General features: G+C 37.1%; 1 protein-coding gene across 17 annotated transcripts in view; it reads left to right on the forward strand.

Moving 5' to 3' along the window:
* LOC142358961 (uncharacterized) overlaps positions 1-22,978 on the forward strand; it is a 140,896-nt gene that overhangs the window by 20,393 nt on the left and 97,525 nt on the right. For 16 of the 17 annotated variants that reach the window (XR_012761995.1, XR_012762002.1, XR_012761989.1 and 13 more), the window contains exon 2: positions 15,328-15,404. Coding sequence is in view for 1 of the 17 variants with exons in the window: in XM_075411843.1 (XP_075267958.1) it covers positions 15,328-15,404 (77 nt within the window). In the remaining 16 variants the exon portion in view is untranslated. Of the gene's footprint in view, positions 1-14,276; positions 14,332-15,327; positions 15,405-22,978 lie in introns of all 17 variants that reach the window. The other variant, XR_012762001.1, reaches the window with a different exon arrangement.

Raw genomic sequence — 22,978 nt, forward strand, 5'->3', positions numbered from 1 at the left:
TAAATTAAATATATTCAGATTGCAAGTTATCAAAGCCAGTCAACTCTGATGAAGAAACAGCTAGTAATCTGTCTTACGAAATGGCTAAGGAAATGTTCTCTGTTGTTACTTTGCGATAGGACGAGAGGCAATGGCCTCAAGTTGCGTGAGGGGAGATTTAGATTTGATATTAGGAAGAATTTCTTTACTGAAAGAGTGGTCAGACATTGGAATAGGCTGCCCAGGGAGGTGGCTGAGTCAGCATCCCTGGAGATGTTTAAAAAATGTGTAGATGTGGCACTTTAGAATTTGCTTTAATAAGGCATGGTGAAGGTTGAACTTCATGTTTTTAGAGGTCTTTTCCAACCTATGATTCTGTGATTTCAATGATTTGGTTAAGCATGTCTACAATTTATGCACAATGAATGTCCACATGAAAATAAAACCTAGCTGCCTGTAATCTGAGAATATTTGTATCATATTATTAATAATGAACCTAATGCCAAACGAGCAAAGCATAATAGCAAGTACTGATGGAAGGCTGCAGATTACTACAAGTACTTAGTGCACCTGGCTATGAGCACAAAGATTCAGAGTTCCGTCTGTGCCCTGGAATCCCACTGCAAATTCCTTACTCACACAGAAATACATATGCATCATCTCATTCAGACTGCCAAAAGCAACTAGATGTGATACTAGTGACATCATGATGTGAGTGCTGCTTGCTACAGAGACATGATGTGTCCTCGGTAGACTAGTTCAAATACTGCATGAGATGAACATGCCTTATTGCTTGCATGCAAAACACAGATATCTTTTCAGGTTTTTACTTCCACCCTAGGGCCTTATACAGGCACCATACAGAAATACATGGCTTTAGTTTTATCTCTGTTATCACCTTTATTTCATTTTAAGGGAGACTAGGTTGGATTTTGTATCAAAAAGAAACCAAAATGATACTGGTATACAATTGAACATGATTTAATTGCTGAAGTCTAAATTCCCAAACAAATGATTATTGTACAGCATATAAGTCTACTAAAATCACTATCATTTGTGGGGAAAACAGTGTCTATAATAACTGGAGACATTTTTATACAGTTCTGAAATCAACAAAAATAAAGCAAGTTTATTTTATCACCATGCTACGGAAGATTTTATAGAAACTTAATCCTGTTTTTTGATAATACAACTAAAGCCAGATAGCAGTGAACCTTTGAATTTCAAGTCCCTGGTTATACCACATTCAGATACACATTTTTTTTTCTCCCCTGAGAAATTATAAACACGTCCGTGGCTCAATTTAAGTTATATTTCCTTTTTTGGTTATGATACTGGGACAAGGCGAAGGGGGGAAAAAAAGACTTTAAAATGTTCCATTTATAAAAGTCAGGTGAAATAAGTGTGTTCAAAAGCACAAAAAACGGTGTCAGTTTCTGATAAAGCACATTGAAGAGTTCGTTCTACACAGTACATCATACTTTTTTTGCAAGAGTTGGCCAGACATTTCACCCTAATCAATAGTGAAGTATTGATCTAAATGATAATATGACCTCCCATCGATGAAGAGAAGTATATTAAGGAACCTATATTTCTGTAAGCACAGGGGTTTTTTTGTTGTTTTTTTTTTTTTTTACGCTATCATAAAATGTGGAGTCAAGTATTATTATCTGTAACCCTTGTGCTCTAAACTGTTGCTATTAAATAAGAATGATTGTCTAAAAATAAACATTAGAGAAAGCAACCTAAATATGCCATCAAGAAACTATGCTCTAGAGAAGATCTTCAAAGCTCTGTCTGTATATAATCAAGCTCTGTTCCAGACATTGAAGTTTCCTATTAACATTCTTGTGCAGAAAAAGAAAGTTAACGGTTTATTCTCCTTTACATACTATAGTATTCTTCTGATGTTAACTGTTTTGTAAATGGAAGCACTTTGAAAACAATTTCCATAATGGATTTAATAGTCAAGCATTTTTGTCAACATTGGCTGACTCATGATCCATGTGATGCACAGCCCCCATAAATAATATAAGTTATGCCCCTAGCTCACTGTGATTGCACTGAAAATTGACTCTGCTGTTGCTGTATATGTTATTGCATTCATAATAGAGAAACTCACAACAATTTTATTCTAGGCAGAGCACTTGGTGAAAGAAAAAAAAAAAAAGAGGAAAGAAAAAGCATGTGGAAACACACATTGAAACAGGGACTCAGGAATTCACCAGAGGCTATAGAAGGAAATGGGACATAATCACGAACAGAATGGAAGTCTGTTGACTGCCACTAACTCCTGCTAACCAATACAACATGATGCCTATCATTTTCAATGGATGAGACAGTGCAAGATATATCAGCGAGAAACAGAACAAACTGGGATACTATTCCTTCATCCCCTATTATTTAATTAAAAATTGCTTATTCATAATGCACCGAAACCAGCAGATAAATATTTAATGAAAACAATTCTAAAAATACAATGGAAAGTCTTTCAGATATTGGGAAACTGCCTTGTTTGTTAACTTTCTTGACAGTATTCTTCTGAACAGCTAAGTGAGATTTGTTATGCTCAGGGCATCAGCTCTATACCTGTACTACCTCTTAGTAGCATTGTAAGGAATTACCTAATGTAACTGAAGAATATGTATCAAAGTCTGGAAGTCTTCAGAAAAAAATTAATGCTTAATAGTTTAGTCAATATTGAGAAAAGTGGGACAGATATAAATATAGGTAGGGAAGAGGAGAAAAGACAAAAGAAGACAAATACATAAGGAGGAGAGACCTTAACCAAGGCAAATGAAAAAGAAGAAAAAAGCAAAGAGACTTGATCAAGGAAGATGTGTGAGAAGTGATAAATAAGATGAACCTGTAGAAAAAAGATGTCGTGTGATAAACAACCTAAGAACAAGGGAAAGGTTTTTTAATAAGTGGTCATAAACCTTTCAACTTGCTGCTGCTAAATAGCATGATACAAATCTACTTCACAACATGTGTTTGCAGCATTGCTTAATAATACTTGCGTAACAGAAATATTGTTTGCACATAGCCACAGTACGAGACATTTCTCAGTCCCATACTATCAACAATTTTTAGTCAGTAGCTTATTTAGAAACTGGCATCAAAGTGATATGTAATTTTGTGTGGTCTAGTTAGAAAACTTAAATAAAAGATCATAAAAATTTCCACTGAAAACAAGGACTAATGAATAAAGACAGATCAATTTTCATTGGAAGGTGGCCTTACGTTATGGAGGAGAGGAGAACATACTTTTCATAACATCATTCTACAACAAACCACCCTCATTCCATTATTTTCTTTCTCCCAGTATATCTATGTGCTACTTTTTAGTGACTAATATTTATATATCTTTCACTCTCCTAGTACAGCCAGAGGCAAAACAGCAGGACAGAAAACTTCCCTTGAGAGTGTAGTCCAGCAAAAAACATCATAGACAAGTATAACGCAGACCTGGTGAACTTTGTGACACTTAGCAGTACTTTGCATCATTTCTCTTCACCTTTCAGATGGTGCGCTCTCTGGCTTTATTAGATGCAGTTAATAGGTGTATCATTCTTAAAACTGTGGAGCTCTAAAATCTCTTTGAAATTTCCTAGACAACATCTGCAATACTGTGAACACAGACTGACACCAAATTTCTTTACTTTCTTTTCATAAAGTTTTATGAACAATAAATTTGAAAAGAAAACCAAAATTATTGAAATCAGGCAAACAAAAAAAGATAAAAGAAAAAAAACGAAGAAAGAAGAAAAAAAAGTTGCCTCCGGCACTTCTTAAGAACTTCTTGGCCTGAATCCAGATCAACAATTCTACTTTGCCAGTCATTCCTATCTACCAGCACTAAACAGTTTTAAATACATTTGCAAGCAATAAGTATAAGAGGGGAACATTTGTCCAAACTGCCCTCAAACCCTGTCTGAATCTTAGCAGTTCCTATACTAATAAATAATTTTTAATCTTGACTCTGTTTTCCAGGAAGGCAACCCTGGAACAGGATCTAACAAGCTGCTTTCTTGTCACCTCTTGTTATGGTTTGGCTGTGGCCGGCAACAAAAGAGCCACATGGCCGCCCCTCCCTCCGCCACGGTGAGGAGGAGAATGGAAAGAAAGAGGCAGAAACCGGTGGGTCGGGATAAGGGCAGTTTAACAGAACAGCAAAGGCAACAGGAACAACAACAACGATACAGATAAGAGGAAAACACAACACAAACGGCACAACCCACACAGCTGCTCTGCCGGACCGCACCGCCGCTGTGTCCTCCCGAGCCGCAAGTGAGTTCCCCGCTTCCCCGCTTCCCCCCACTGGAACCCAGGATGACGGCACATGATATGGAATACCCTGCTCTGTTTGGCCAGGCTGGGTCAGCTCGCCCGGCTGTGTCCCTTCCTGGATTCTGGTGAAAATTAACCCTGTCTTGGCCGAACCCAGGACACTCTGAGCCACAGCTTGCTGATTAAAATGGTCTATAGCCTCCTCCTTTCTCCCGTCTTCCTTCCCACACGGTCTTTCAAATCACTCTACCAAAAAGATAAAGGAGGGTGAGTGGGTGCAATGGTGTCTGAGGGAGACTTGAACCCTAAATACTGTAAGGGGCTTAGCAGGACTAAATTCTTATTGCAGCTTGGACAATTCTGTACTAGAATAAAATAATTTCTTTAAAGATGTCTAGATCTGAATCTCAAAGCTGCTGTTATTCCTTCACATATTACATTGTGGCTAGTCCACTTGCTCTGGAGTGATGAGGTCAGAGACACCTCAGCAAATTTCGTGTTTGGAAGTTCCTTTTTCTGCCGTATGTCTTGAAAGGAAAGAGCGTGTGTAGATAAAAAGGGTGACACTGTAAATATCGCTGACGCTGTAAGCAGAGGCAAAAGGATGACATATACAAAAGGTGTATGGTAAATTTATATATGAAGTTTTGAAAGCTAGCTCATCCACAATATGAGCTGTAAAACAGAACATAAAGACAGCAAAACCTAGGCTTAAAGCTACACATCCAAATATATTTAAATTCTTTCTTCTTTTGTACATTTGTCCATTTACAAGTATATTTTCTTCCTATCATTCAGAATAGCTCTAGCATGTTGAATACTGATTGTCAGGAAAGATTAAGCTACACAAAAAACTTTTTAATCTGCAGAAAGAATACAGAGACAAAAATAATTTCTTCTTAGATATGCCTTGTTTTCTCTATATTTCTCTTAATCAACCAGTATTCTAGTCTCCTGTATTTGGAAGAGTTTGCAAATATGTTAAATCAAAGGACAAGAACAACAGAATAAAATATTGGCTGTCAAGAACACGTAAACAAATAACTAGATTTAGTTTTATAACATTTTCTGTATTATGAATATCAGAGAGAGGTTTAGAAGTGATTCAGCCAGGCTTCCAGAGGCAGAAGGTGATACAGGCACAAAAAAATTTTTCTGTAGCAGTAAGAAGGCTAGTAAAGAAATCCTGAACCAGCAGTATTTATCCTGAAGACTTCACAAAGAGGAAGAGAGGTATTTTGCTTAAATCCCAAACTACCATTAATTCTCACTGATGACAGATGCAGGTAGCAGAAACCGTGACATGTCTGCACTGCACGCTTACCCACAATTTCGCTCCAGAATGTGAGGGCACCAAAAGTCCTTCTCATTTGTCCGGTGACATAAATGAGAGTCTGAGATACTGTAGTTTGCAAAATCAGCTACTAAATGTCTTCTAGGCTTATGATAACTGTTGAAGCCGCATGCTGAGTGTAAAATATGTTTCCTTATTGTAAGGCCTCACTCTGCCCTCAATCTCCAACTTAGTTTGATTCATGAGCAAACTATCTGCATTAAATAAATGCATGATAAATGTGTCAAGAAGACACCGTATCAGTCTTCTAAGACCCCGGGCACCACTATTTGCACAGATGTAATTCACTTCCAGGTGTCATGAGACAGATTTCTAGGAACCTATTTTGATAGGAATCTTCTAGATGAGAATTTGAGAATACAGCTGTTGTAGCTGCTGGCCCAGCTGCCTGCTCTTGCATATACTCCCTTGAACCACAGGAGGCTTACAAGTGTCAGTTTTACAGCCTGTGATCTACAGACAGATTGTCTGCATTTTTGCAGCTAGAAGGCAGAGGGACCACATGTAGGCATATGACGAAGGTTATTATTATTTAGGAGTACACAGGATTTTCAGACAGGTAAGAGAATCCGAGCAGAATTTGCCTGCTGTTTACTTTGTGCACAAAGTATACTTCCTCCCTAGACTCACACAAAACAAAGCTCCGACAGTCTTTCATCTCTACAGCCCCTAGCTTCCTCCCGGATTTCTTCCAGAGCACTATTGTTTAGACCTTGACCACACTTCACATGATGACCACAAAGGAGAAGACTGAAAGCCCAAAGTTATATTGCACAGATCCAACTAATAAGAGGAGAATAATACTCTGTGTTAAAGCCACTCATAATCATATAAAGCATTTTCTATTTGCATCTGATACTCACGCTTAGGAACCAAGAGATTAAGTGTTACTATCTATAGAACATCTATGCCATAGCCACTGACAGAGGGTCAGCTATTTTTACAGCTTAGGTGAAATCTTAGTAAATGACACCATTTTTAGAGATGACAGAACTGTTACAAGCTTACTCAGGACCGATGTTGTGCCTTCATCTCTAGACTGGAACATCATTACTGTAGAGGAGCAATAAAGATACTTAAGTCAGAAGATGATTGAAAATCAAAATACTAAATGCGTTGATTAAATAAACTCCTTAGAAAACCATTAACCTGTTTGAACTCTGCAGTGATGGGTCAGGGAAACCTATTGATTGAGCTGCAGTTTGTCTTCATTTCAAACGTAATTTAATTACCAACTGTAATATTCTTTGAAAGAATTAATCTCATACTATAGGAATGTAGAGACAACCTAGAGAAAGTGCAGTTATTTCCCTGAGATTTTCATAGTCTCAGTCCTGACATTTTCAGAATCTTGCTCGTTATATTTTGTGTTGCCAGACAAGAACAGCAACAGGAGATAAGTGTATGAAATCAGATGCACACTCAGATATTGATTAGCGTCTTAGTTATCCATCAAAGATTTAGCATACTGACTGATGGCAAATGAGACACAATTGCTTGATATTGATTGTAATAGGCTTTGCATCAGCTTGTAATACCAGAGGGATGTGGGGGTTTTGGTCAAAATAGTAAATTATGGCTTTGAACAGTATGATATATCTCCCCCAGTTACTGATGAGGGTTTTTAAGAAAATGTATTTGTAAATTTTGAACATGGTAATGTCACCATATGAATAGAAGTGTTCATGGAGTGATTTTCCACTCTTACCGTATGTTTTTATTAATATCAAACTACACACATTTAAATTAGCACATATACTAATAATTTTATTTACCTTAAGTTACAATTTTATCAGTGTGTACATACATATATCTTGTGTATAGTTTTTTATCTTGTGTATAGTTGTGTAAAATTTATTTAGAAATAAAATCACGTAAAACCCACCTGATTAATTTCAAACGTATACATGTACGTATGCACGCCTGTGTGTCTGTATGCAGTTTACCATGACAGTTTATGCACAAAATTTGTAAATTTATACTGATGCTAAAATACTGACTCAGTTTGCCTGCAGATAAGCTACAGTATCCGACTACACACAGTTAATATACCTCAGTTCCCTCATCTGCAAAAATCTTACCTTCCTTATGCAGTGTTGTGAAGTTGATTAAGCACTTGTGACCTTCTGATAAGTGTAAGATAGTTAAAAGATAAATATTTATAGCTGTGAGGCACATACTTTTTCTCTAGCTAACAGAATAGTATCAGAATTAAGTTGATAATGTAACAGTAAAAATAAGTTTATTAGAATTCTGCTCAGGTAGATTTAAAGTGAAACACTTTTCTGCAAGTGGAGGTGAAGTATATTTCAAAGCAGTTAGTCCACAGTGAACGGCATAAAAATGATTACATATTTTAAGAATTGAAAAAGAAATAATATTTGCAACAAGCACCCTCCGACGCAAAGATCTTGTCCTGGGTTGGGCCAGGACAGGGTTAATTTTCACCAGAATCCAGGAAGGGTCACAGCCGGGCGGGCTGACCCAACCCCAAGCTGGCCAAACAGAGACGGGTATTCCATACCATGTGCCTCATGCTGGGTTCCGGTGGGAGGGGGCGGCGCGGCGGGAGCTCACTTGCGGCTCAGGAGGGCACAGCGGCGATGCGGTCCAAGAGAGCGGGTCTGTTTTGCGGGTTTGTTTTGTATATTCCCCTTTTCTGTATCGTTGTTGTTCCTGTTGCCTTTGTTTTACTGTTCTGTTAAACTGCCCTTATCCCGACCCACCGTTTTCTGCCTGTTTCTTTCCATTCTCCTCCGCACAGCGGCAGGGGGAGGGGCGGCCGCGTGAAGCTTTTGTTGCCGGCTGCAGCCCAAACCAGAACAGACCTTTTTTTAATGAACCTGAGGGAGAAATATACTCTGTAGATTACTTTTTCTGTAATTTTGAGCTTCTGTATTTTACACTGTGCAACTCATTTGTAACCAGTCAGAAATACTATTTGAGACAAAAGCAGGCCAGATATGCTGCTGGCCTATTCTAATGTAGCAATGTCTATGTTCCTATGAAACGAAGGAAGTGAAGAAAAACTTCAAGATTCTCTGAAATGTAACTTAGTTTGATGAAAATGTAACTAGCAAGTCAGTAAACTACTCACGAGTAGAATAAAACAGAATGAAGCTGTATAAAAGAAATCACTGACACGACTTTGAAACAAAAGAACTGTGTATAGCAACAATAATAGTCACATTTTCCTTCATATCACTGGCAGTAGTAGCATATCTGTCTAATGGCGTGTGGCCAAACATCCGAACCAAACTGCACAACTACAGAGATTAGTGAAAACAGCAGAATACTCTCCCTTATTCTTTCACTACTAACATCACTACATTTTCTTTCAGAAAAACCTGAGGTGATTTTACAGGATTTTGATTGCAGACACTTCTTTTTTTTTCCCCCAACTGCTACTCAGTGTTAAGACAAACACCCTCTTTAAGGCACATGGTTTAATCAAAACTGGGTGTAAAGTTTCTTGGTAAATTATAACCTAATTTGTAATATTTTATTTTTTTTCACTCTCCCAATTAAAGCGCTTTTTAAAGTTCTTTTTGTAGAAATTTACTAGGTGAGATGTCCCAAATCATTCTATTAATCCTACCTCTCATGCACGGCATGGCCACAGGGGTAACACATCAAAAGTCTCTGTTCTGAAGCTGTTTAGTGATGTATGATTAGCCAAATCAGATCACAGCTTTGCAGTTTAGGTGAAAGAGGGATCCTTCCATTATATCAGAGAGACAAGAGATAGAAAAAGTCTGTGATTTGACCAAGTGAACTACTTATGTTTTCAGAATAGATAAAATCTGTAAGTTTACAGGGGGGCAGAAGATGATCCTGCAGCTGTTGAATCTGAATGTTCTTGGATTCAAAAGCTACCTTTGAACTGATCCAGTGAGAGCTATGTGGATAAAGACCAAAGGGTCAATCTTACCTGAACAGCACAGATCAGACATTAATTTTTGATAGAGTTCAAAGCAGGGAAAGCTCTTGTCTTACAAATATAGGTGATTTATGTAATAGTTGTTCTTGAGCTCTGATCTACAAATGAGTCTACGCTTCGTTGCTCAGAAATGAGTTTAGCAAATTTTTAAACAACAAGTATACCACTAGCTTTTTACAAAGTGGCCTTACTGTCTTTTTTCACTAAGGAAATAAGATCTATTTCCTATTTTGTGATAGGTAACCAGATCTCTTGCCCTCTCCAGAAACATTGACCCATTCCTCACATCTGTCTCTTTATCTTTGTTCAGCTGTTCTTAGTGCTATGTCTCTCTGCTTCCTTGATTTCCTCATAGAACTCAGTCAATATAAATCACAAGAGATGAAAGCTTATCTTGCTCAGAAGGTTGCCTCTCTACCACTGAGCAGAGTCTGATTCTGAGATTGCTACCCGATTCTACCTGATTCTTTTTAAGAGAGTTACTGCTCTCAGTTTCTCCTGTGACAGAAAGCTGTTCCTCTTTGTACAACTACTATTGAGGTAAAGAGAAAGAAAAATTAAAAAATACCTAGGAGTTAGAGAATTTACGTGGAAAGGTTGGAATCAGATGGCCCAAACCAGTCAGGAAAAGGAAAATGCTCCCCTGTTTCAGGTGAAAACCCTGTTCACGTAGAACACACCTCTCTCACACTTTTCTAAACAGTACTCCCTATGATTGAAACATAGTACAATTAATTACAGCAGTGCTCAGTATATTCAATGCTCTCTGCCTGTGAACACATGTATTTTCTGAGCCACATTATCTCTTTGATCTCCATAAATTCCTTTCCAAATACTTTGCAATTTTGTATGAATTATCTCTCAATTTATGCTAGCTCTTTGTCACTGTCTCACATTAATAATGCAACACTCCACAACAAACCTCAGCATTAGTTTATTTGCAGATTTTGCTGACATTCATACCTTGATTTAGGATCCCAGATTTTGAAGGTAAATACATCAGGGAAATAGACAAGTTCTGCCCACAATTCAGTGTCTGCAGTGGATACCTATCATTGGCTAATAACTGAACCCCACCCAGCCCTTGCAGACTATGAGAGAGGAAAGATTCCCTCCTAGCCTGCAGAAAGTCTGCTGGCAAAGGTGGGTCCTGCTCGATGTCAGTAATCAATCAGCAAGGCGTAATCTCCTGGCTAGGAGTTCATCCTTCTTCCTCCAAGGGCTTCAAAGATAGGTAAAGGACTTCAACCTTGGCTGTTAACCTCTTTAGCTGTCGTCCTGTCTGTCTTAACTCTCACTCTTCCTTATATAAAGGGATTCAGAAAAGAGCTTGAAAGGCCAGAGTTTTTACCTTTTCTTATCAGAGGAAATTTCATAAATTTGCTACATTCAATATGGTTGTGCTCCATGGAGTTACAACAGATTTGCAACTAAAAGCGTAAGTTTATCCTCCTGGAATCACTAATGCTTGCATATTTCACAGTCTGACCCAACCCAATAAGAACACAAAAGCAAGCTATGGTTCTTAACTTTCTTTTGTGTTCACTTTTAATTAATGATTGTGTATTTATATGGATTTCACAGCAGCCAGCATATAAAGTTTAGGCAAATCTCCCAACCTTATTTTTTTATTTTGAAAAGAAGGTAAAGAGGCTATTTTCTGTATGGGCAAATTCATGAATCATTGCTCTCAGGCCAAAGAAAGAGCTCGAAGTACTGTTGGGAGTTCACATGTAAGGTACTCACAGAAGATCAGCGCATACAAGAGTGAATGGATGGAAGCACAGTCTGGAACACCTCTGGTTTTAATCAGCAGCTATGAGGAGCTTTTGTATGTCATCATTTGAGGGAGGGACTATCCTAATCCTTTCTGAACCAGAGAGATCTGGTTTTGATCATTGCATGCCCACAAAAGTACTGGTAGTCTCTGCATGTTATGTGAGAGCTGGAGAAGACACCATCTAGTAGGTATTCAGACCCAAATCCATGATGATATTAGATAATCAGGGCATGTGTTCAGACTGAATTGAAGCGTCTACTGCCAGAGGTCCCTAAAACAGCATCCATCATATATCTGTAAGTATCTATATAAAAAAACAGTGATGCAAAGATAGGAGAGCTGTTTACTAAACCAATATGTTCAAACACCCAAGGGTGCTGGCATTATTCCTTTGAGTTCAGCCTAATGTCCCAAAGGAAAAGAGACGTATATATTCATAGTATCTGTCTATCTGTCTGTTTACCCAAGACTTATGACAGCTTTCTAATGGGTTGTTTAATTTCAGTCATCTGTGATGAAGGGATGATGTTTAAAAATGTCAGGTACCTGTGCGCTTCACACAAAGTCAGGTAAAGGAATCGTACTGTATTAGCATCTCCCTGGAGGAAAGGGCTGAAGTATGAGTTTAGCCTTTATTAGACATAAAAGAGTCTACAAAGCAACTCATGACAGTTGCTCACAAGACACTTTGGCAGCAAACAGCAATAACAAAATAGATTCTGCTCCTCCAGCAAATACTTTATGTTTTTTAAGATGATTACTCCCTTGTGTGTTTCTCAGTCTCTAATGTGTACATCTGATTAGGTAAGCATCTCCTGGCAGTTTTAAACATCGTGTATTAGTGTTTCTGGAACAAACCTGTAGTTCCAAATTGAATAATGGCACTATTGCTTGTTGTTTACATTAGAATACAGATACCTTGTGGATATGTAAAGTAGTTTAACAGTATCTCTTTTTGCCAATTGCACGTATGTGATTATCTAAGAAAATTCATACTGGTCATTCAATTATCTTTTCCTGAAAAGAAATACCCTTATGTTGTGTATTACTCTAGGACTCCCATATGTTTCAGCAAAGATAGTAGTGAGTACTTGCCATATCAGAAAGACTATCATAAATACACCTGACATTATCATGCTTTGAATTCTCTTATATCATAAAGGACAGGGTCCATCATAAAACATTTGAGCATTGTAGTACAAAATATATTAGTCATGCTGTAAATCTTACCCATATTAACCAACACTGCTTTTGTTACAGTCAGATGAAGAGCAACAATATAAAAGAACAAAATAGGGGTCCTAACAGCCTAATTAACCAAAACTATGGAAAATAAAGGGAGATCACTCATAACACAGTCACTTTGTGCCTGACCACCTGTTTGCACATTAATATCATAAGTGAGTCAGTTATGGAAGTACTGATGTTTGTTGTAATCATCCATACTCAAAGAATTCAGAACAAAGACATTTGTAGTAGACTTTTCCCCTCTGAAATAAAGGCATTTAAATATCTTAATTTTAATAATACATTTGTACAGGTAGCCTCTGATTTATCCTACCTGAAGACCTATAAAAGAGATTTTAAAAGAATGACTTGGAAGAAACTTGATGACCTTACTTTCCTCCAAATCAGTGGGTACTGAATGGCACCAGATTTACTAGTAGTTTACAGAACTAGGAAGCTGCTCTCTCTTTCAGAACATTTCTAGACCATAAGTTTATAGATTAAGGTAGTATGAGAGAGAGCATTTCTTTCACATGATTTGAAACTGAGTCAGTTCCTGTAATTTCATTAAAGGAAGCTATGTATGAATTAGGAAAAAACATATCACTCAGACTTTGTATATCAGTTGCAATTTATTGTATGTTTTGCTTTAGAAAATGTTTCCAATAAACTCAAAAATTGAAATATTTCTGCTAATTACTTTGTAATGTGTAAGAGGAAATCTTCACAATTACATAATTTTAAATGAAACACATTAGATAATAGAAAAAAGTAGAAGTTTTTAGGATGAACAAGGTTCTTATAAAAGGTCCTTCACTTTTTACTTTTCACAAACCTCTTTCTGGAGCCAGGCTAATAATTTCCATGACTCCTGGAATTCTGCTTTTGTCCCATCATATGAAAAATATACAGATAGAGGATTTAAATCAGTGTTTATCAAATTTGTATCATCCATACTATCTACTTAAACTATTTTAAAGCACAGCTATTTGCTTGTATTTCTCTCTAGGTCAGGTTCTGATCTCAGTTAAAACTATTTCAAAGAGGCCAGAATTAGAGTCCCTCTATTTTTTTATAGCAACAACAAAAAGAAAAAATACAGGTGGATAGAGATTGGAGGGGGCTAAATTTTAAAAAGAGATTTCCTTTTCGTATTCATTTAATTATGTGTCAGGGTCCTCCTCAGTGCCTTTTTTTCATTTTTGGTATTTCAGTAAGAGTTCATTATCCATGGGTAAGCTGCCCGTGTATATGCTAATTATAATTATAGCTGTGATATTTTCAAGGGCATACTTTACATTTCTTAGTGAAGTGTTACAAGGATTCTGTCTCAAGACGAGAATACTCTTGGGATTCTGTCATATGGAAGGTAAAAGGAATTCTGATGGTTTTCTGAAAATCAGCAAATATTTAATTTTTTTTTCTGATGGTGTAATTTATGCATATTTGGTTAGCTGGAAACAAAGAAACGAACAAAACATTAAGATCAAAGTTCTGTTAATTGTTTATGGTTCATTTAACATGTGTGACTGCACTGTATGTGAGCCAAATTTTTCTCTTATTCAAGCCGTTATGATTTTAATGAATTCCATTGATTTGATCAGAATTATTATAGAGTTATAGTTGTGTCACAGCACATGATTTGTAGCAGTCTTGTCAATGAAATGACGATAACCGCTTAAAATATGTTTTTGCACTTGTCTTAGCTGGGGCAAACAAAATACTGTCGAGGACAGATCATATCATATCCATTCACACCTGGTAAGAATCTCTCCTTCTTATGGTCGGTCTAATCATATGACTTTGAACTTTTGAAAATGTAGCTTAGGCAAAGGCATATTTCAACTTGATGTCTACATGATGCTTTGTCAAGGGTATAATTGTTCCTTTGTGTAGTAAAACTGTATCGTTTTTTCTAGAAATACTCAAGGACCAGGAAATGGCAAAGCACACCTTAGAAGCCTAAGTGCAGCAGTTCCTTTTTTCATATCAGCTCTCATTTCTTTTTCTGTAAAAAAATATTCTTGATGTTACAGTCCAGGAAGACTCAAGCTGTAGAGATACGTTTTTATTTCCAGAATGATAGTAAGACATAAATGAGGTCAAATGCTGCCAATCAAACAGGTTTATTGATCATTTATTCAATTGACAGCATGAGGAAACAGCGACAGGAGAGACAGGAAAGGACAGGAGAGAAAGAAACCTAGCAAGCAGTCGGGATAGAGTTGCAAGAGACAGTCACCACCACAGATCCACCAGCGTCCTGCTTGTCTATAGTTCCTGTGTGTGTCAGTGCTGGGGGGTCCCCTCATCATTTGGTCGCACGGCCTTTTATAAGGTATTCGGGGAGATTGTTCCCTAGGCAATGGCACGTACCCCATGTTTCCCCAGTCCTGTACATGTGTTTTTTTCTCAGTCCAGGCTCTGGCAGGTCAGGGAGGGGATCGGTGTCTAGACGCATTTTCCAGAATGACACACCCATCCTCTAGCTCCCTTCGAGGCTGGTTTTGGGTGGTTGATTATTCCTTTTCTGGTTTGTATTTGGCTGGCCTGGCAAGAGGTCCTGCAGCGAGCTGGGGTGCAAACAAGCTTTGAGGCAACTGTCTTAAGATATGGTCTCTGACACTTGACCTCTGTGATTTTGTCTTATGTTATTCAGCAGTGCATGTCTTTGTACTGCTCAAATGAATTCAGCCAATTCCTTTTTAAGCTTGCAAAATCTGTCCTGAAACAAACAACTATTTTTTTTCTTTCCAGAATGAAAAATCATCAGAAGTGCAACCTCAGTGTAATTTATGACAGCAAATGTATTTACTTCTGTTCAACAGCCAAAGGTATGAAATAAATGTATTAAAATAATAGTAAAGATGAAGTCTTTTCATGAACAGATGTATTCTATGCACATTGTATGGTTTTTTAATTTAGCATTCCACAGACATTTTTCTAGCTGTAGTGTTTTGAACCATTTACTCTCTCCAGTTGTTCTAATTATATCCATCAAGTATGATACATGTCTAATTGGATTTTAATAGCATAGTAACTCCTTGTTTAGCAGCAAATTTAACAGGAGTGTCATTTGTTGTTGATAAAGTATGGGGTGCCGTATTTAGTAAGTTCTAGAACTGCATTTAAAACCCATGTCCTGAATGGCATTGATGTTCAGAAGGTAGATACATCTAAAGCAAAGCAGAAGATGGTTTTATACATGTATAGGATAAGCAAGAAGGTGCTATTCAAGTGTTCAATAGGTCCTAGTGTTGTCTGAAAAGCAGATTCTTTTACCTGGTGTGCAGTAAGCCAGTTCTCACACACTCCAGAGAGATACTGTTTTATTCAGGCCTGGGTGCTCAGTGAACTTTCTGCAAACCAAGCACAAGAAAGACTGGCCTCTTTGTTATATTTATATGTGAAATTCATACATGTTCTACCTAATACGTATTCATTCTGATTGACTTAAGTTATGCAACTACGTGGCATCATTCTTCTTGTCTCCTATTCAGACCCCTTTGTGCCTGTCTTCCTCCTTTTCGGGGATCTCTGGTGGTCTTCATTGGTCCTCCCAGATGAAGTACCCTGACTCCTTTTATAAGTATATGGTCACGTGTCACCTAAGGACAACTTAAGGCTGCTTTATTTTGACACCTTTCTTTTGTTCCTTCAAGAAGGAGAATTTGTCTTTGATTAATCGGATAGTGTAGATGGCTAAGATACTTCTTCTCTAAGCTTAGGTTAAACATTAACATGATTCTGGTCATGCACTACTTGATTAAAGAAACGCTACTTAAACACAAACAATACCCCTTCTTTCCAAGGCAAGAACTTGTTCTGTTACACTAGTTATGAAAAACAGGGTTTTTTGTTGTGTGTAGTTTTCATATGAATCACGTATGGGACATGGTTTTCAAAGTACCTTCATGCAGCAAATACATATTCTGAAAAAGAGTATCTATCAGCCTTTGATAAACATAACTTGTGAAATGTGTTTAAACTCAGTTGACCAAAGAAGAAAAATTTGGTAAAAGGGACATCCTAAATTTAAATGACTGGACAGAACTTTTAAGTGGTAGCAAAGAGGCAGTCAGCTATGCAGGCATGACTATGTATAACATGATAGCTGTACCTAATATTTCTGAGATGTTGATTGGAGTGAGAATGCATGTTTACCAAAACATCACAAGGGCAGAAACCCCACCCCTTGCTCCCCACCCACAAAAGGAATATAAAAAAGAAGAAACAGGAGAGGAAGATGACTACAAAACTGAACTTAAGACCAGACTTGAAGAACAAATCAGGACATATATGAGCACATACTGGAAGTGTTCTAAATCTCTGACCAAACCCTACCCATCACGTGATCTGCACTCAAGAGAGCACAACTCCAAGTGCATGTGGAATCCTCTGACAGATGAAGCTGTTAAAAAGCCAATGCAAGCAATGAGAGTTGTCTTCAGCACTTAATGGGAAAATTTATGGAACATATTCAAATTAGTCCAAATTGAAATTATATTTTGTTCTTTTTATACTCAAGGAAATGGGAAATAAAAATTTTTAAAAAAAGGAAATTCCATTTTTGTAGAAGAAAAATTTAACATGGCTTGGAATTGAGTGATTGATGTTGAGCATTTATAGGAATAGTAAATCAAATGAAATTGTCTTTGTGTCCAAACATTCAGTGGTGAAGATTATTCACTTTCAGTACCTTCATCTCACTTTAGAGAATGCCCAGTCATCAAACTATAACATTTTCTGGAATATCCGGTGTATTCATTTTTTCTGTGTACATTGGGACAAGGAAATGTACCTAGTTGGTTCACCTGTGGTATAGCTTTACTGTAGAGATAATTTTGCTACTTAGCATGGTGACTTTTCCAGTGCAAGAAGTGGAACAGGTCCAAAGAAAAGTCATTGACTCACTTTATAGTCCCCTACAGTCTAATAACTATGTCATTTGAGAATTTCTGACTCATACTCAAATTATTTTCCTAACACATTTTTATCTGACATCTGATCCTACCTCACTGGTTCTCTTGGTGGAGACAAGCCATTCTGGTGTTAGCTACCAAGCTAATAGATAAAAGATTTGTGGAAACGTTTCCAAACTTTTAAAATCCAAAAATAACTAACAAATTCAGAATTGACAGAAAGCACATTTATAGTGAGTGATACAGATAAAAAGAATGAAGATTTTCTCAGAAAACTCTCAAAATCTAGCTATTATATTTTGCTTTTAAAATACAGTTATTTTAGAATTTCCAAGGAAACTGAACACCTTGATTACTTTGACTTTGAATTGAACCAAAATCTAGTATCAGAAGAACAGCATTTTCAGTGACCCACGCGAAAAAGAGGTCTACAGCAATTATGAATAAGATCCATTTTACAAGACATATTTATGTATAATTATATTTGACTGCAATTTTCAGAAGTACTCAAGGGCATTGGAGAACTGATTTCTGCAAGAACATTTGAACATGTGATTTTAATATTTTAGAGTGGAAAAAAATGTATGCTTCAGGAATACAGGAAAACACAGATATGGTAAAATCAATACGTCATGCCAAGTTTGTATTTTGGTCAAATAATTAAAAGACAAGCAAAACCTGTCAATCCCACTTCTGTCATACTTTTGCTTATACTAGTATCTCTATTAGCATGAAGAACTTCCCAGTTTTTCACATCTACATTTGTAGGGGCTCCATCACATATTTTGCAAAATATTTCTGCACAGTTATGAGCATTAATATTATCAAATTCACATTTGCCTGTTAAGAGTAGTAACATGAAATATCAGCAAACCGTGGTTAATAGCTGTTTGTTGAATTTAAACAGATTTTCAGTTCTGATTTCCTATGAGATTAAAACCACATTCTTGTGATTACTTTTCACTAGCCTATGTCACTAATCTAATGGTTAAATTAGGAAATTTTTTCAGCACGGATCATTGGCTTATGATAAAGCTTGTACTTCAATATTACACTACATTGCTGTCTTGAATAGATACCTTGCACTCTTGGCAACTTTCTGCTCATGACATCATTTGATACTCATAATGTGAAATGTACATTCTCCAGCTCTTTTCCTATAGCAACTTTTATTTGTTCCTCTCAAATAAATTCTGTGTACTGCTTTCAGTGTAAATTATCAAAGTCTATGAAGCTGAAACTGCTTCACTGTTTCTTTGGATTTGAAAGCAAAGGTTTTAGGGATCTCTTAATAACAGAAGGATCTAGAAAAAACTGTTGGGGACTTCAGAATAGTCTTCCATTCCTCTTACAAATCCTTTTGATAAGAATATGAAATTAAAATTATATACTAGCCAGCTCTTAAAATGTGTTCCTTCGTTTCTGAGACCACAACTGCATAGAAACCTCAACTATTGCATCAATATTAGGAATACTATTGCAGTTGCAAACATGCTAAATGTGAATTAAGGCCAAAAATAAGAACATAGTCTCAGACGGTGTCTGTATGCCATTAGCAACATCGTAAATATAGATAAACTTTTCTGAAAGATAGTGGAAACCCACCATTTACAGTACATTTTTTTTCAGCAACATGCTCAACAAATTTCTAGAGAGGCAGAAAGTTGTCTTCTTTCCACTGACTGTGTTGGCTGAAATTCATTTCATTGGCACAAAGCTGACATCGCTAGTCATTATGTGGATCAAGAGAACACAACTTGGAAATAGAAAAATTCACTCCTCTGACTCCACGTACTGTTTCGATTAAAGGCTGTAGCCTTCAGTGCCATCTGGAAAGGATGTGAGGGCTATATTCCCTGTTCTCAAACTGCATATTAAATCACAGATGTAGACCCTAGTCCCAACTTGTTGTAAGTGAACTCATCTGTATACACTTCAGACACCAAGGCTAGATCACTCTATTCCTAATCTCAGGTTGTGTAATAAACTCCTGTTTTTCACAGCAGACAAGGGCCAACATTTATTCACCCTGAATGGATCAACCTCCTAATGCTCTGATAACTGTTGCCACAACACCATTGTTTTCTTAAAATCATCATATCAATTGCTTGTATAATAATTCACTTCAGAATCTGGAAATCTGAGTAGAAAGAATAATGTTATTTCAAATGAAGAACACACCACGTCATAACTGTGGAGTTTCTTCCCTGTGAGACATGGTGAATGCTGAATATGTAATAATAGGAATCAGAACTAGAGATAATCTATTAAATTTTCTAAGTTAATTGTGCAAAGTAAATATGCTACCCTTTAAAAAACAACCTTGTTTCCCTTATCTCTTCCTGTCGTGTTCTTCAGTTTTCAAAATGAGTGAACTTATCTGTCCTTATTTGATGCATCAGGCATATCTGCACTTGCACTGAGGATACAGATAAGTACACAGGTATACAAGGATATGGGTATATAGATAGGTAGGCATATAGGCAAGTAGGTAGGTAGATGGATGGTAGATAGACAGACAGATAGATAAATAGATAGATGAAATAAAGTATTTTTTTATGTGTAACAGGTATGAATTAGATCAATCAATCTATCTGCCTACCCAGATATTCGTAAAATATATTTGCGCGTACATAGTATTTCTTAAATTGTTTTAAGGGGTAAGTAGGAAATTAAAGTAGCATATTCAAGCAGTGTTTTCATAGAAGATAATGCAATTTAGAAAGACTATTTCAACAGAAGGGTTCTGAGCATGATTATATTAACAGCTGCATGAAGACTTGCAAAGGAGTTTGTCTCAAATGATTTAGTAAGCTATATTTTTCAAGACAGTTTTTCAGAGATAACTAAAGGAAAGAATAGCGAAACAAAAAATTCAAGACCCCTTCCCCCAAAAAGCCACCTCCCCCCCGCCCCTGAATCTGGAACAAAACAAAAAAACCCCACAATTTTTTGTCTCTCATCACAGCACTGGAAACGGAGAAACAACTTCCAAATGTTAGCAATGTGTAAAATGATTAGATCACACAAAATAATTTTGAACTTGATAGGAATGACTTGTTGCAGACCTGCCCTATGCCTGTGTCACAAACACAATAACATTGCCACTCACAGTTAGCATTGAATCCTCATCTTATTTCCCCTTGAAACAATTGACATAAGGAAAGATAAATCTCATACATCTTAATCGAATGTGTGTAGAAAGCAACAGAAAATATATGTACAGGTGGTTTGCATCCGACTTTAAACAAAAGCCAGCTATGAGCGCTGCCTGCTGAAAACTATTAGGAAGGAAGTATTCAGACTGCATTGAAGGATACAGTCCAGAAGGGAGGCAGCCTTAGGTAATGAAATATCAAGGCCTCTCCTTCACTCTCTTTTCTGGTATCAGTCTTTCCATCATGGATGGAAAGGGAGAGCACACAAATACAAAACCTTTAAAAAGACAGAAGAACTTTTAATACATATTTTCTGTAAACAAGTAAAGGTAGTGAAAGTACTTGTATTACTTAGGGACAGTTCCATCTCAGAACAATAAGATGTGTTTTATGAGGCTTTGCAGGAACTTACTGACATCTGTTACTATGCAGTATTTCTATTTAGTGAACTAGAGAATTACATGAAGCATACACTTGTCACATTTATGTAGAACTTGGAGTTCAGAAGGACTGCATAAAACTAGGAAAACAAAATTCAAATTATATGAATAAGAAACGAAAATAATAAAGAGACAGGGAAGTGAAGGGAAGGGAAGAGGAAAAGATATACTGGAAATACAGCCAAAAAAAGTGTAATATTCACAAAGAAAAGGACAGGCATCTGTATTTAAACAGACAGTAAGGTCCAGTTACAATTTGTTAGACAGATAGATCTGTAGTGTGGAAGACCAGAGGAATGTGAATTCAACAAAGTTATTCTGCTGAAGCAGGTCAAACCTCATAATGAATGCACATTCTAAACGTACAAACTGAAAAGCGTACAAAGTAAAACTCCCTCTATTCTGCCTCCATAAGCTGAGGCACTGAGTCTCATTGTGGAAGCTGCTTTTCATTAGTTACATTGGCTAAATATTTTTTTCTTCTGTACTGAATTGTCCCTTCAATCTTTGTGTGCAAACAGTTTATAAAGTCGGGGAGACATCTTTTGGTGTGTCTTTAGATGTGAAGTAGGCTGCTGCATGGAGGAAATGAACTATTAGTTATGCTCAGCATGTGTGAAATAAAGCAGTACTACAGCACAAATGTACAGTGTCCTAGTTTCAGCTGGGATGGAGTTAATTTTCTCCCTAGTAGTTGATGTAGTTCTGTGGTTTGGATCTGGGAAGAAATAAATGTTGATCGCATACTGAAGTTTTTAGTTGTTGCTAAGTAAGCAAGAACTTTTCAGCTTGTCATATTGGTCTGCCAACGAGTAGGAGTGCACAGCAGGCTGGGAGGGGACACACTTGTGACAGCTGACCCCAGCTGGCCAAAGGGATGTTGCAGACCATATGACATTGTGCTCAGCACATAAATCTGGAGCAAGAAGAATGAAGGGGAGGACGTTCGGGGTGATGGAGTTTTGTTTTCCCAAGTAACCTCTACGCCTGATGGACCTCTGCTTTCCTGGAGGTGGCTGAACACTTGCCCACTGATAAGAACTAGTGAATGAATTCCTTGCTTTGCTTTGCTTGCGCACACAGCTTTTGCTTTACCAGTTGAGTTATCTTTGTTTCATCCCACGAGTTTTCTGAATTTTACTCTTCTGATTCTCTCTCCAATCCCACTCAGAGGTGAGAGAGCAAGCAGCTGTACGGTGTTTAGTTGCCAGCTGGGGTTAAACATGAAATATGGGCAAAATATCTAAATAAAGAAAAGTTGCTAGTGGTAAAGATAGCTGAAGAAATTTCTTGCAGGGGTTAAGGAGACACCAGTTATTACTTTGAGAGTAGTTAATATAAACGTTTGTCATCTGTTGAAAGTATAGCTGATCCTGCTTTGGGACACATGAATGCACTCAGTCTTCCAAAGTTTCTTTCTTAGATATGGCTCCACACTGATCTTTTATTTCTGCTCAAGATTTATCTTTAGCTCAAAAATAAGAAAGAAGGAAATTCTTTTACAAAGGCAAATACAACCACCCTACAGTGCACCTAGTGCTGATAGATGCATGCTTTCAGTAAATTATTTGAAGTCATTGTTGCAAAGGATTGCAGGACAACTGAATGACACAGGTGATTCTGTTTTCTCATACACAACTGCAGTAACAGCCCCCCATAACCTATCTCTGATTATTGTATGGTTTTATCTAAATCGTTATATTTCTATAACACATGTCTTATTACCATTGTCTTCACTGGAAATAAAGGACATGGATGGGTATAGACTCTTCTGTTACATGAAATCTCCATACGTATTTACATCCTATGGTACCTTTACTTTTTTTCTGTAATTTAAGACTCCTACAGGATTTACAGTTTTTCTGGGGAATAATAGAAACCCTTGCTA

Source organism: Opisthocomus hoazin, chromosome Z (genome assembly GCF_030867145.1).
Source record: "Opisthocomus hoazin isolate bOpiHoa1 chromosome Z, bOpiHoa1.hap1, whole genome shotgun sequence".
Lineage (NCBI taxonomy): Eukaryota > Metazoa > Chordata > Aves > Opisthocomiformes > Opisthocomidae > Opisthocomus > Opisthocomus hoazin.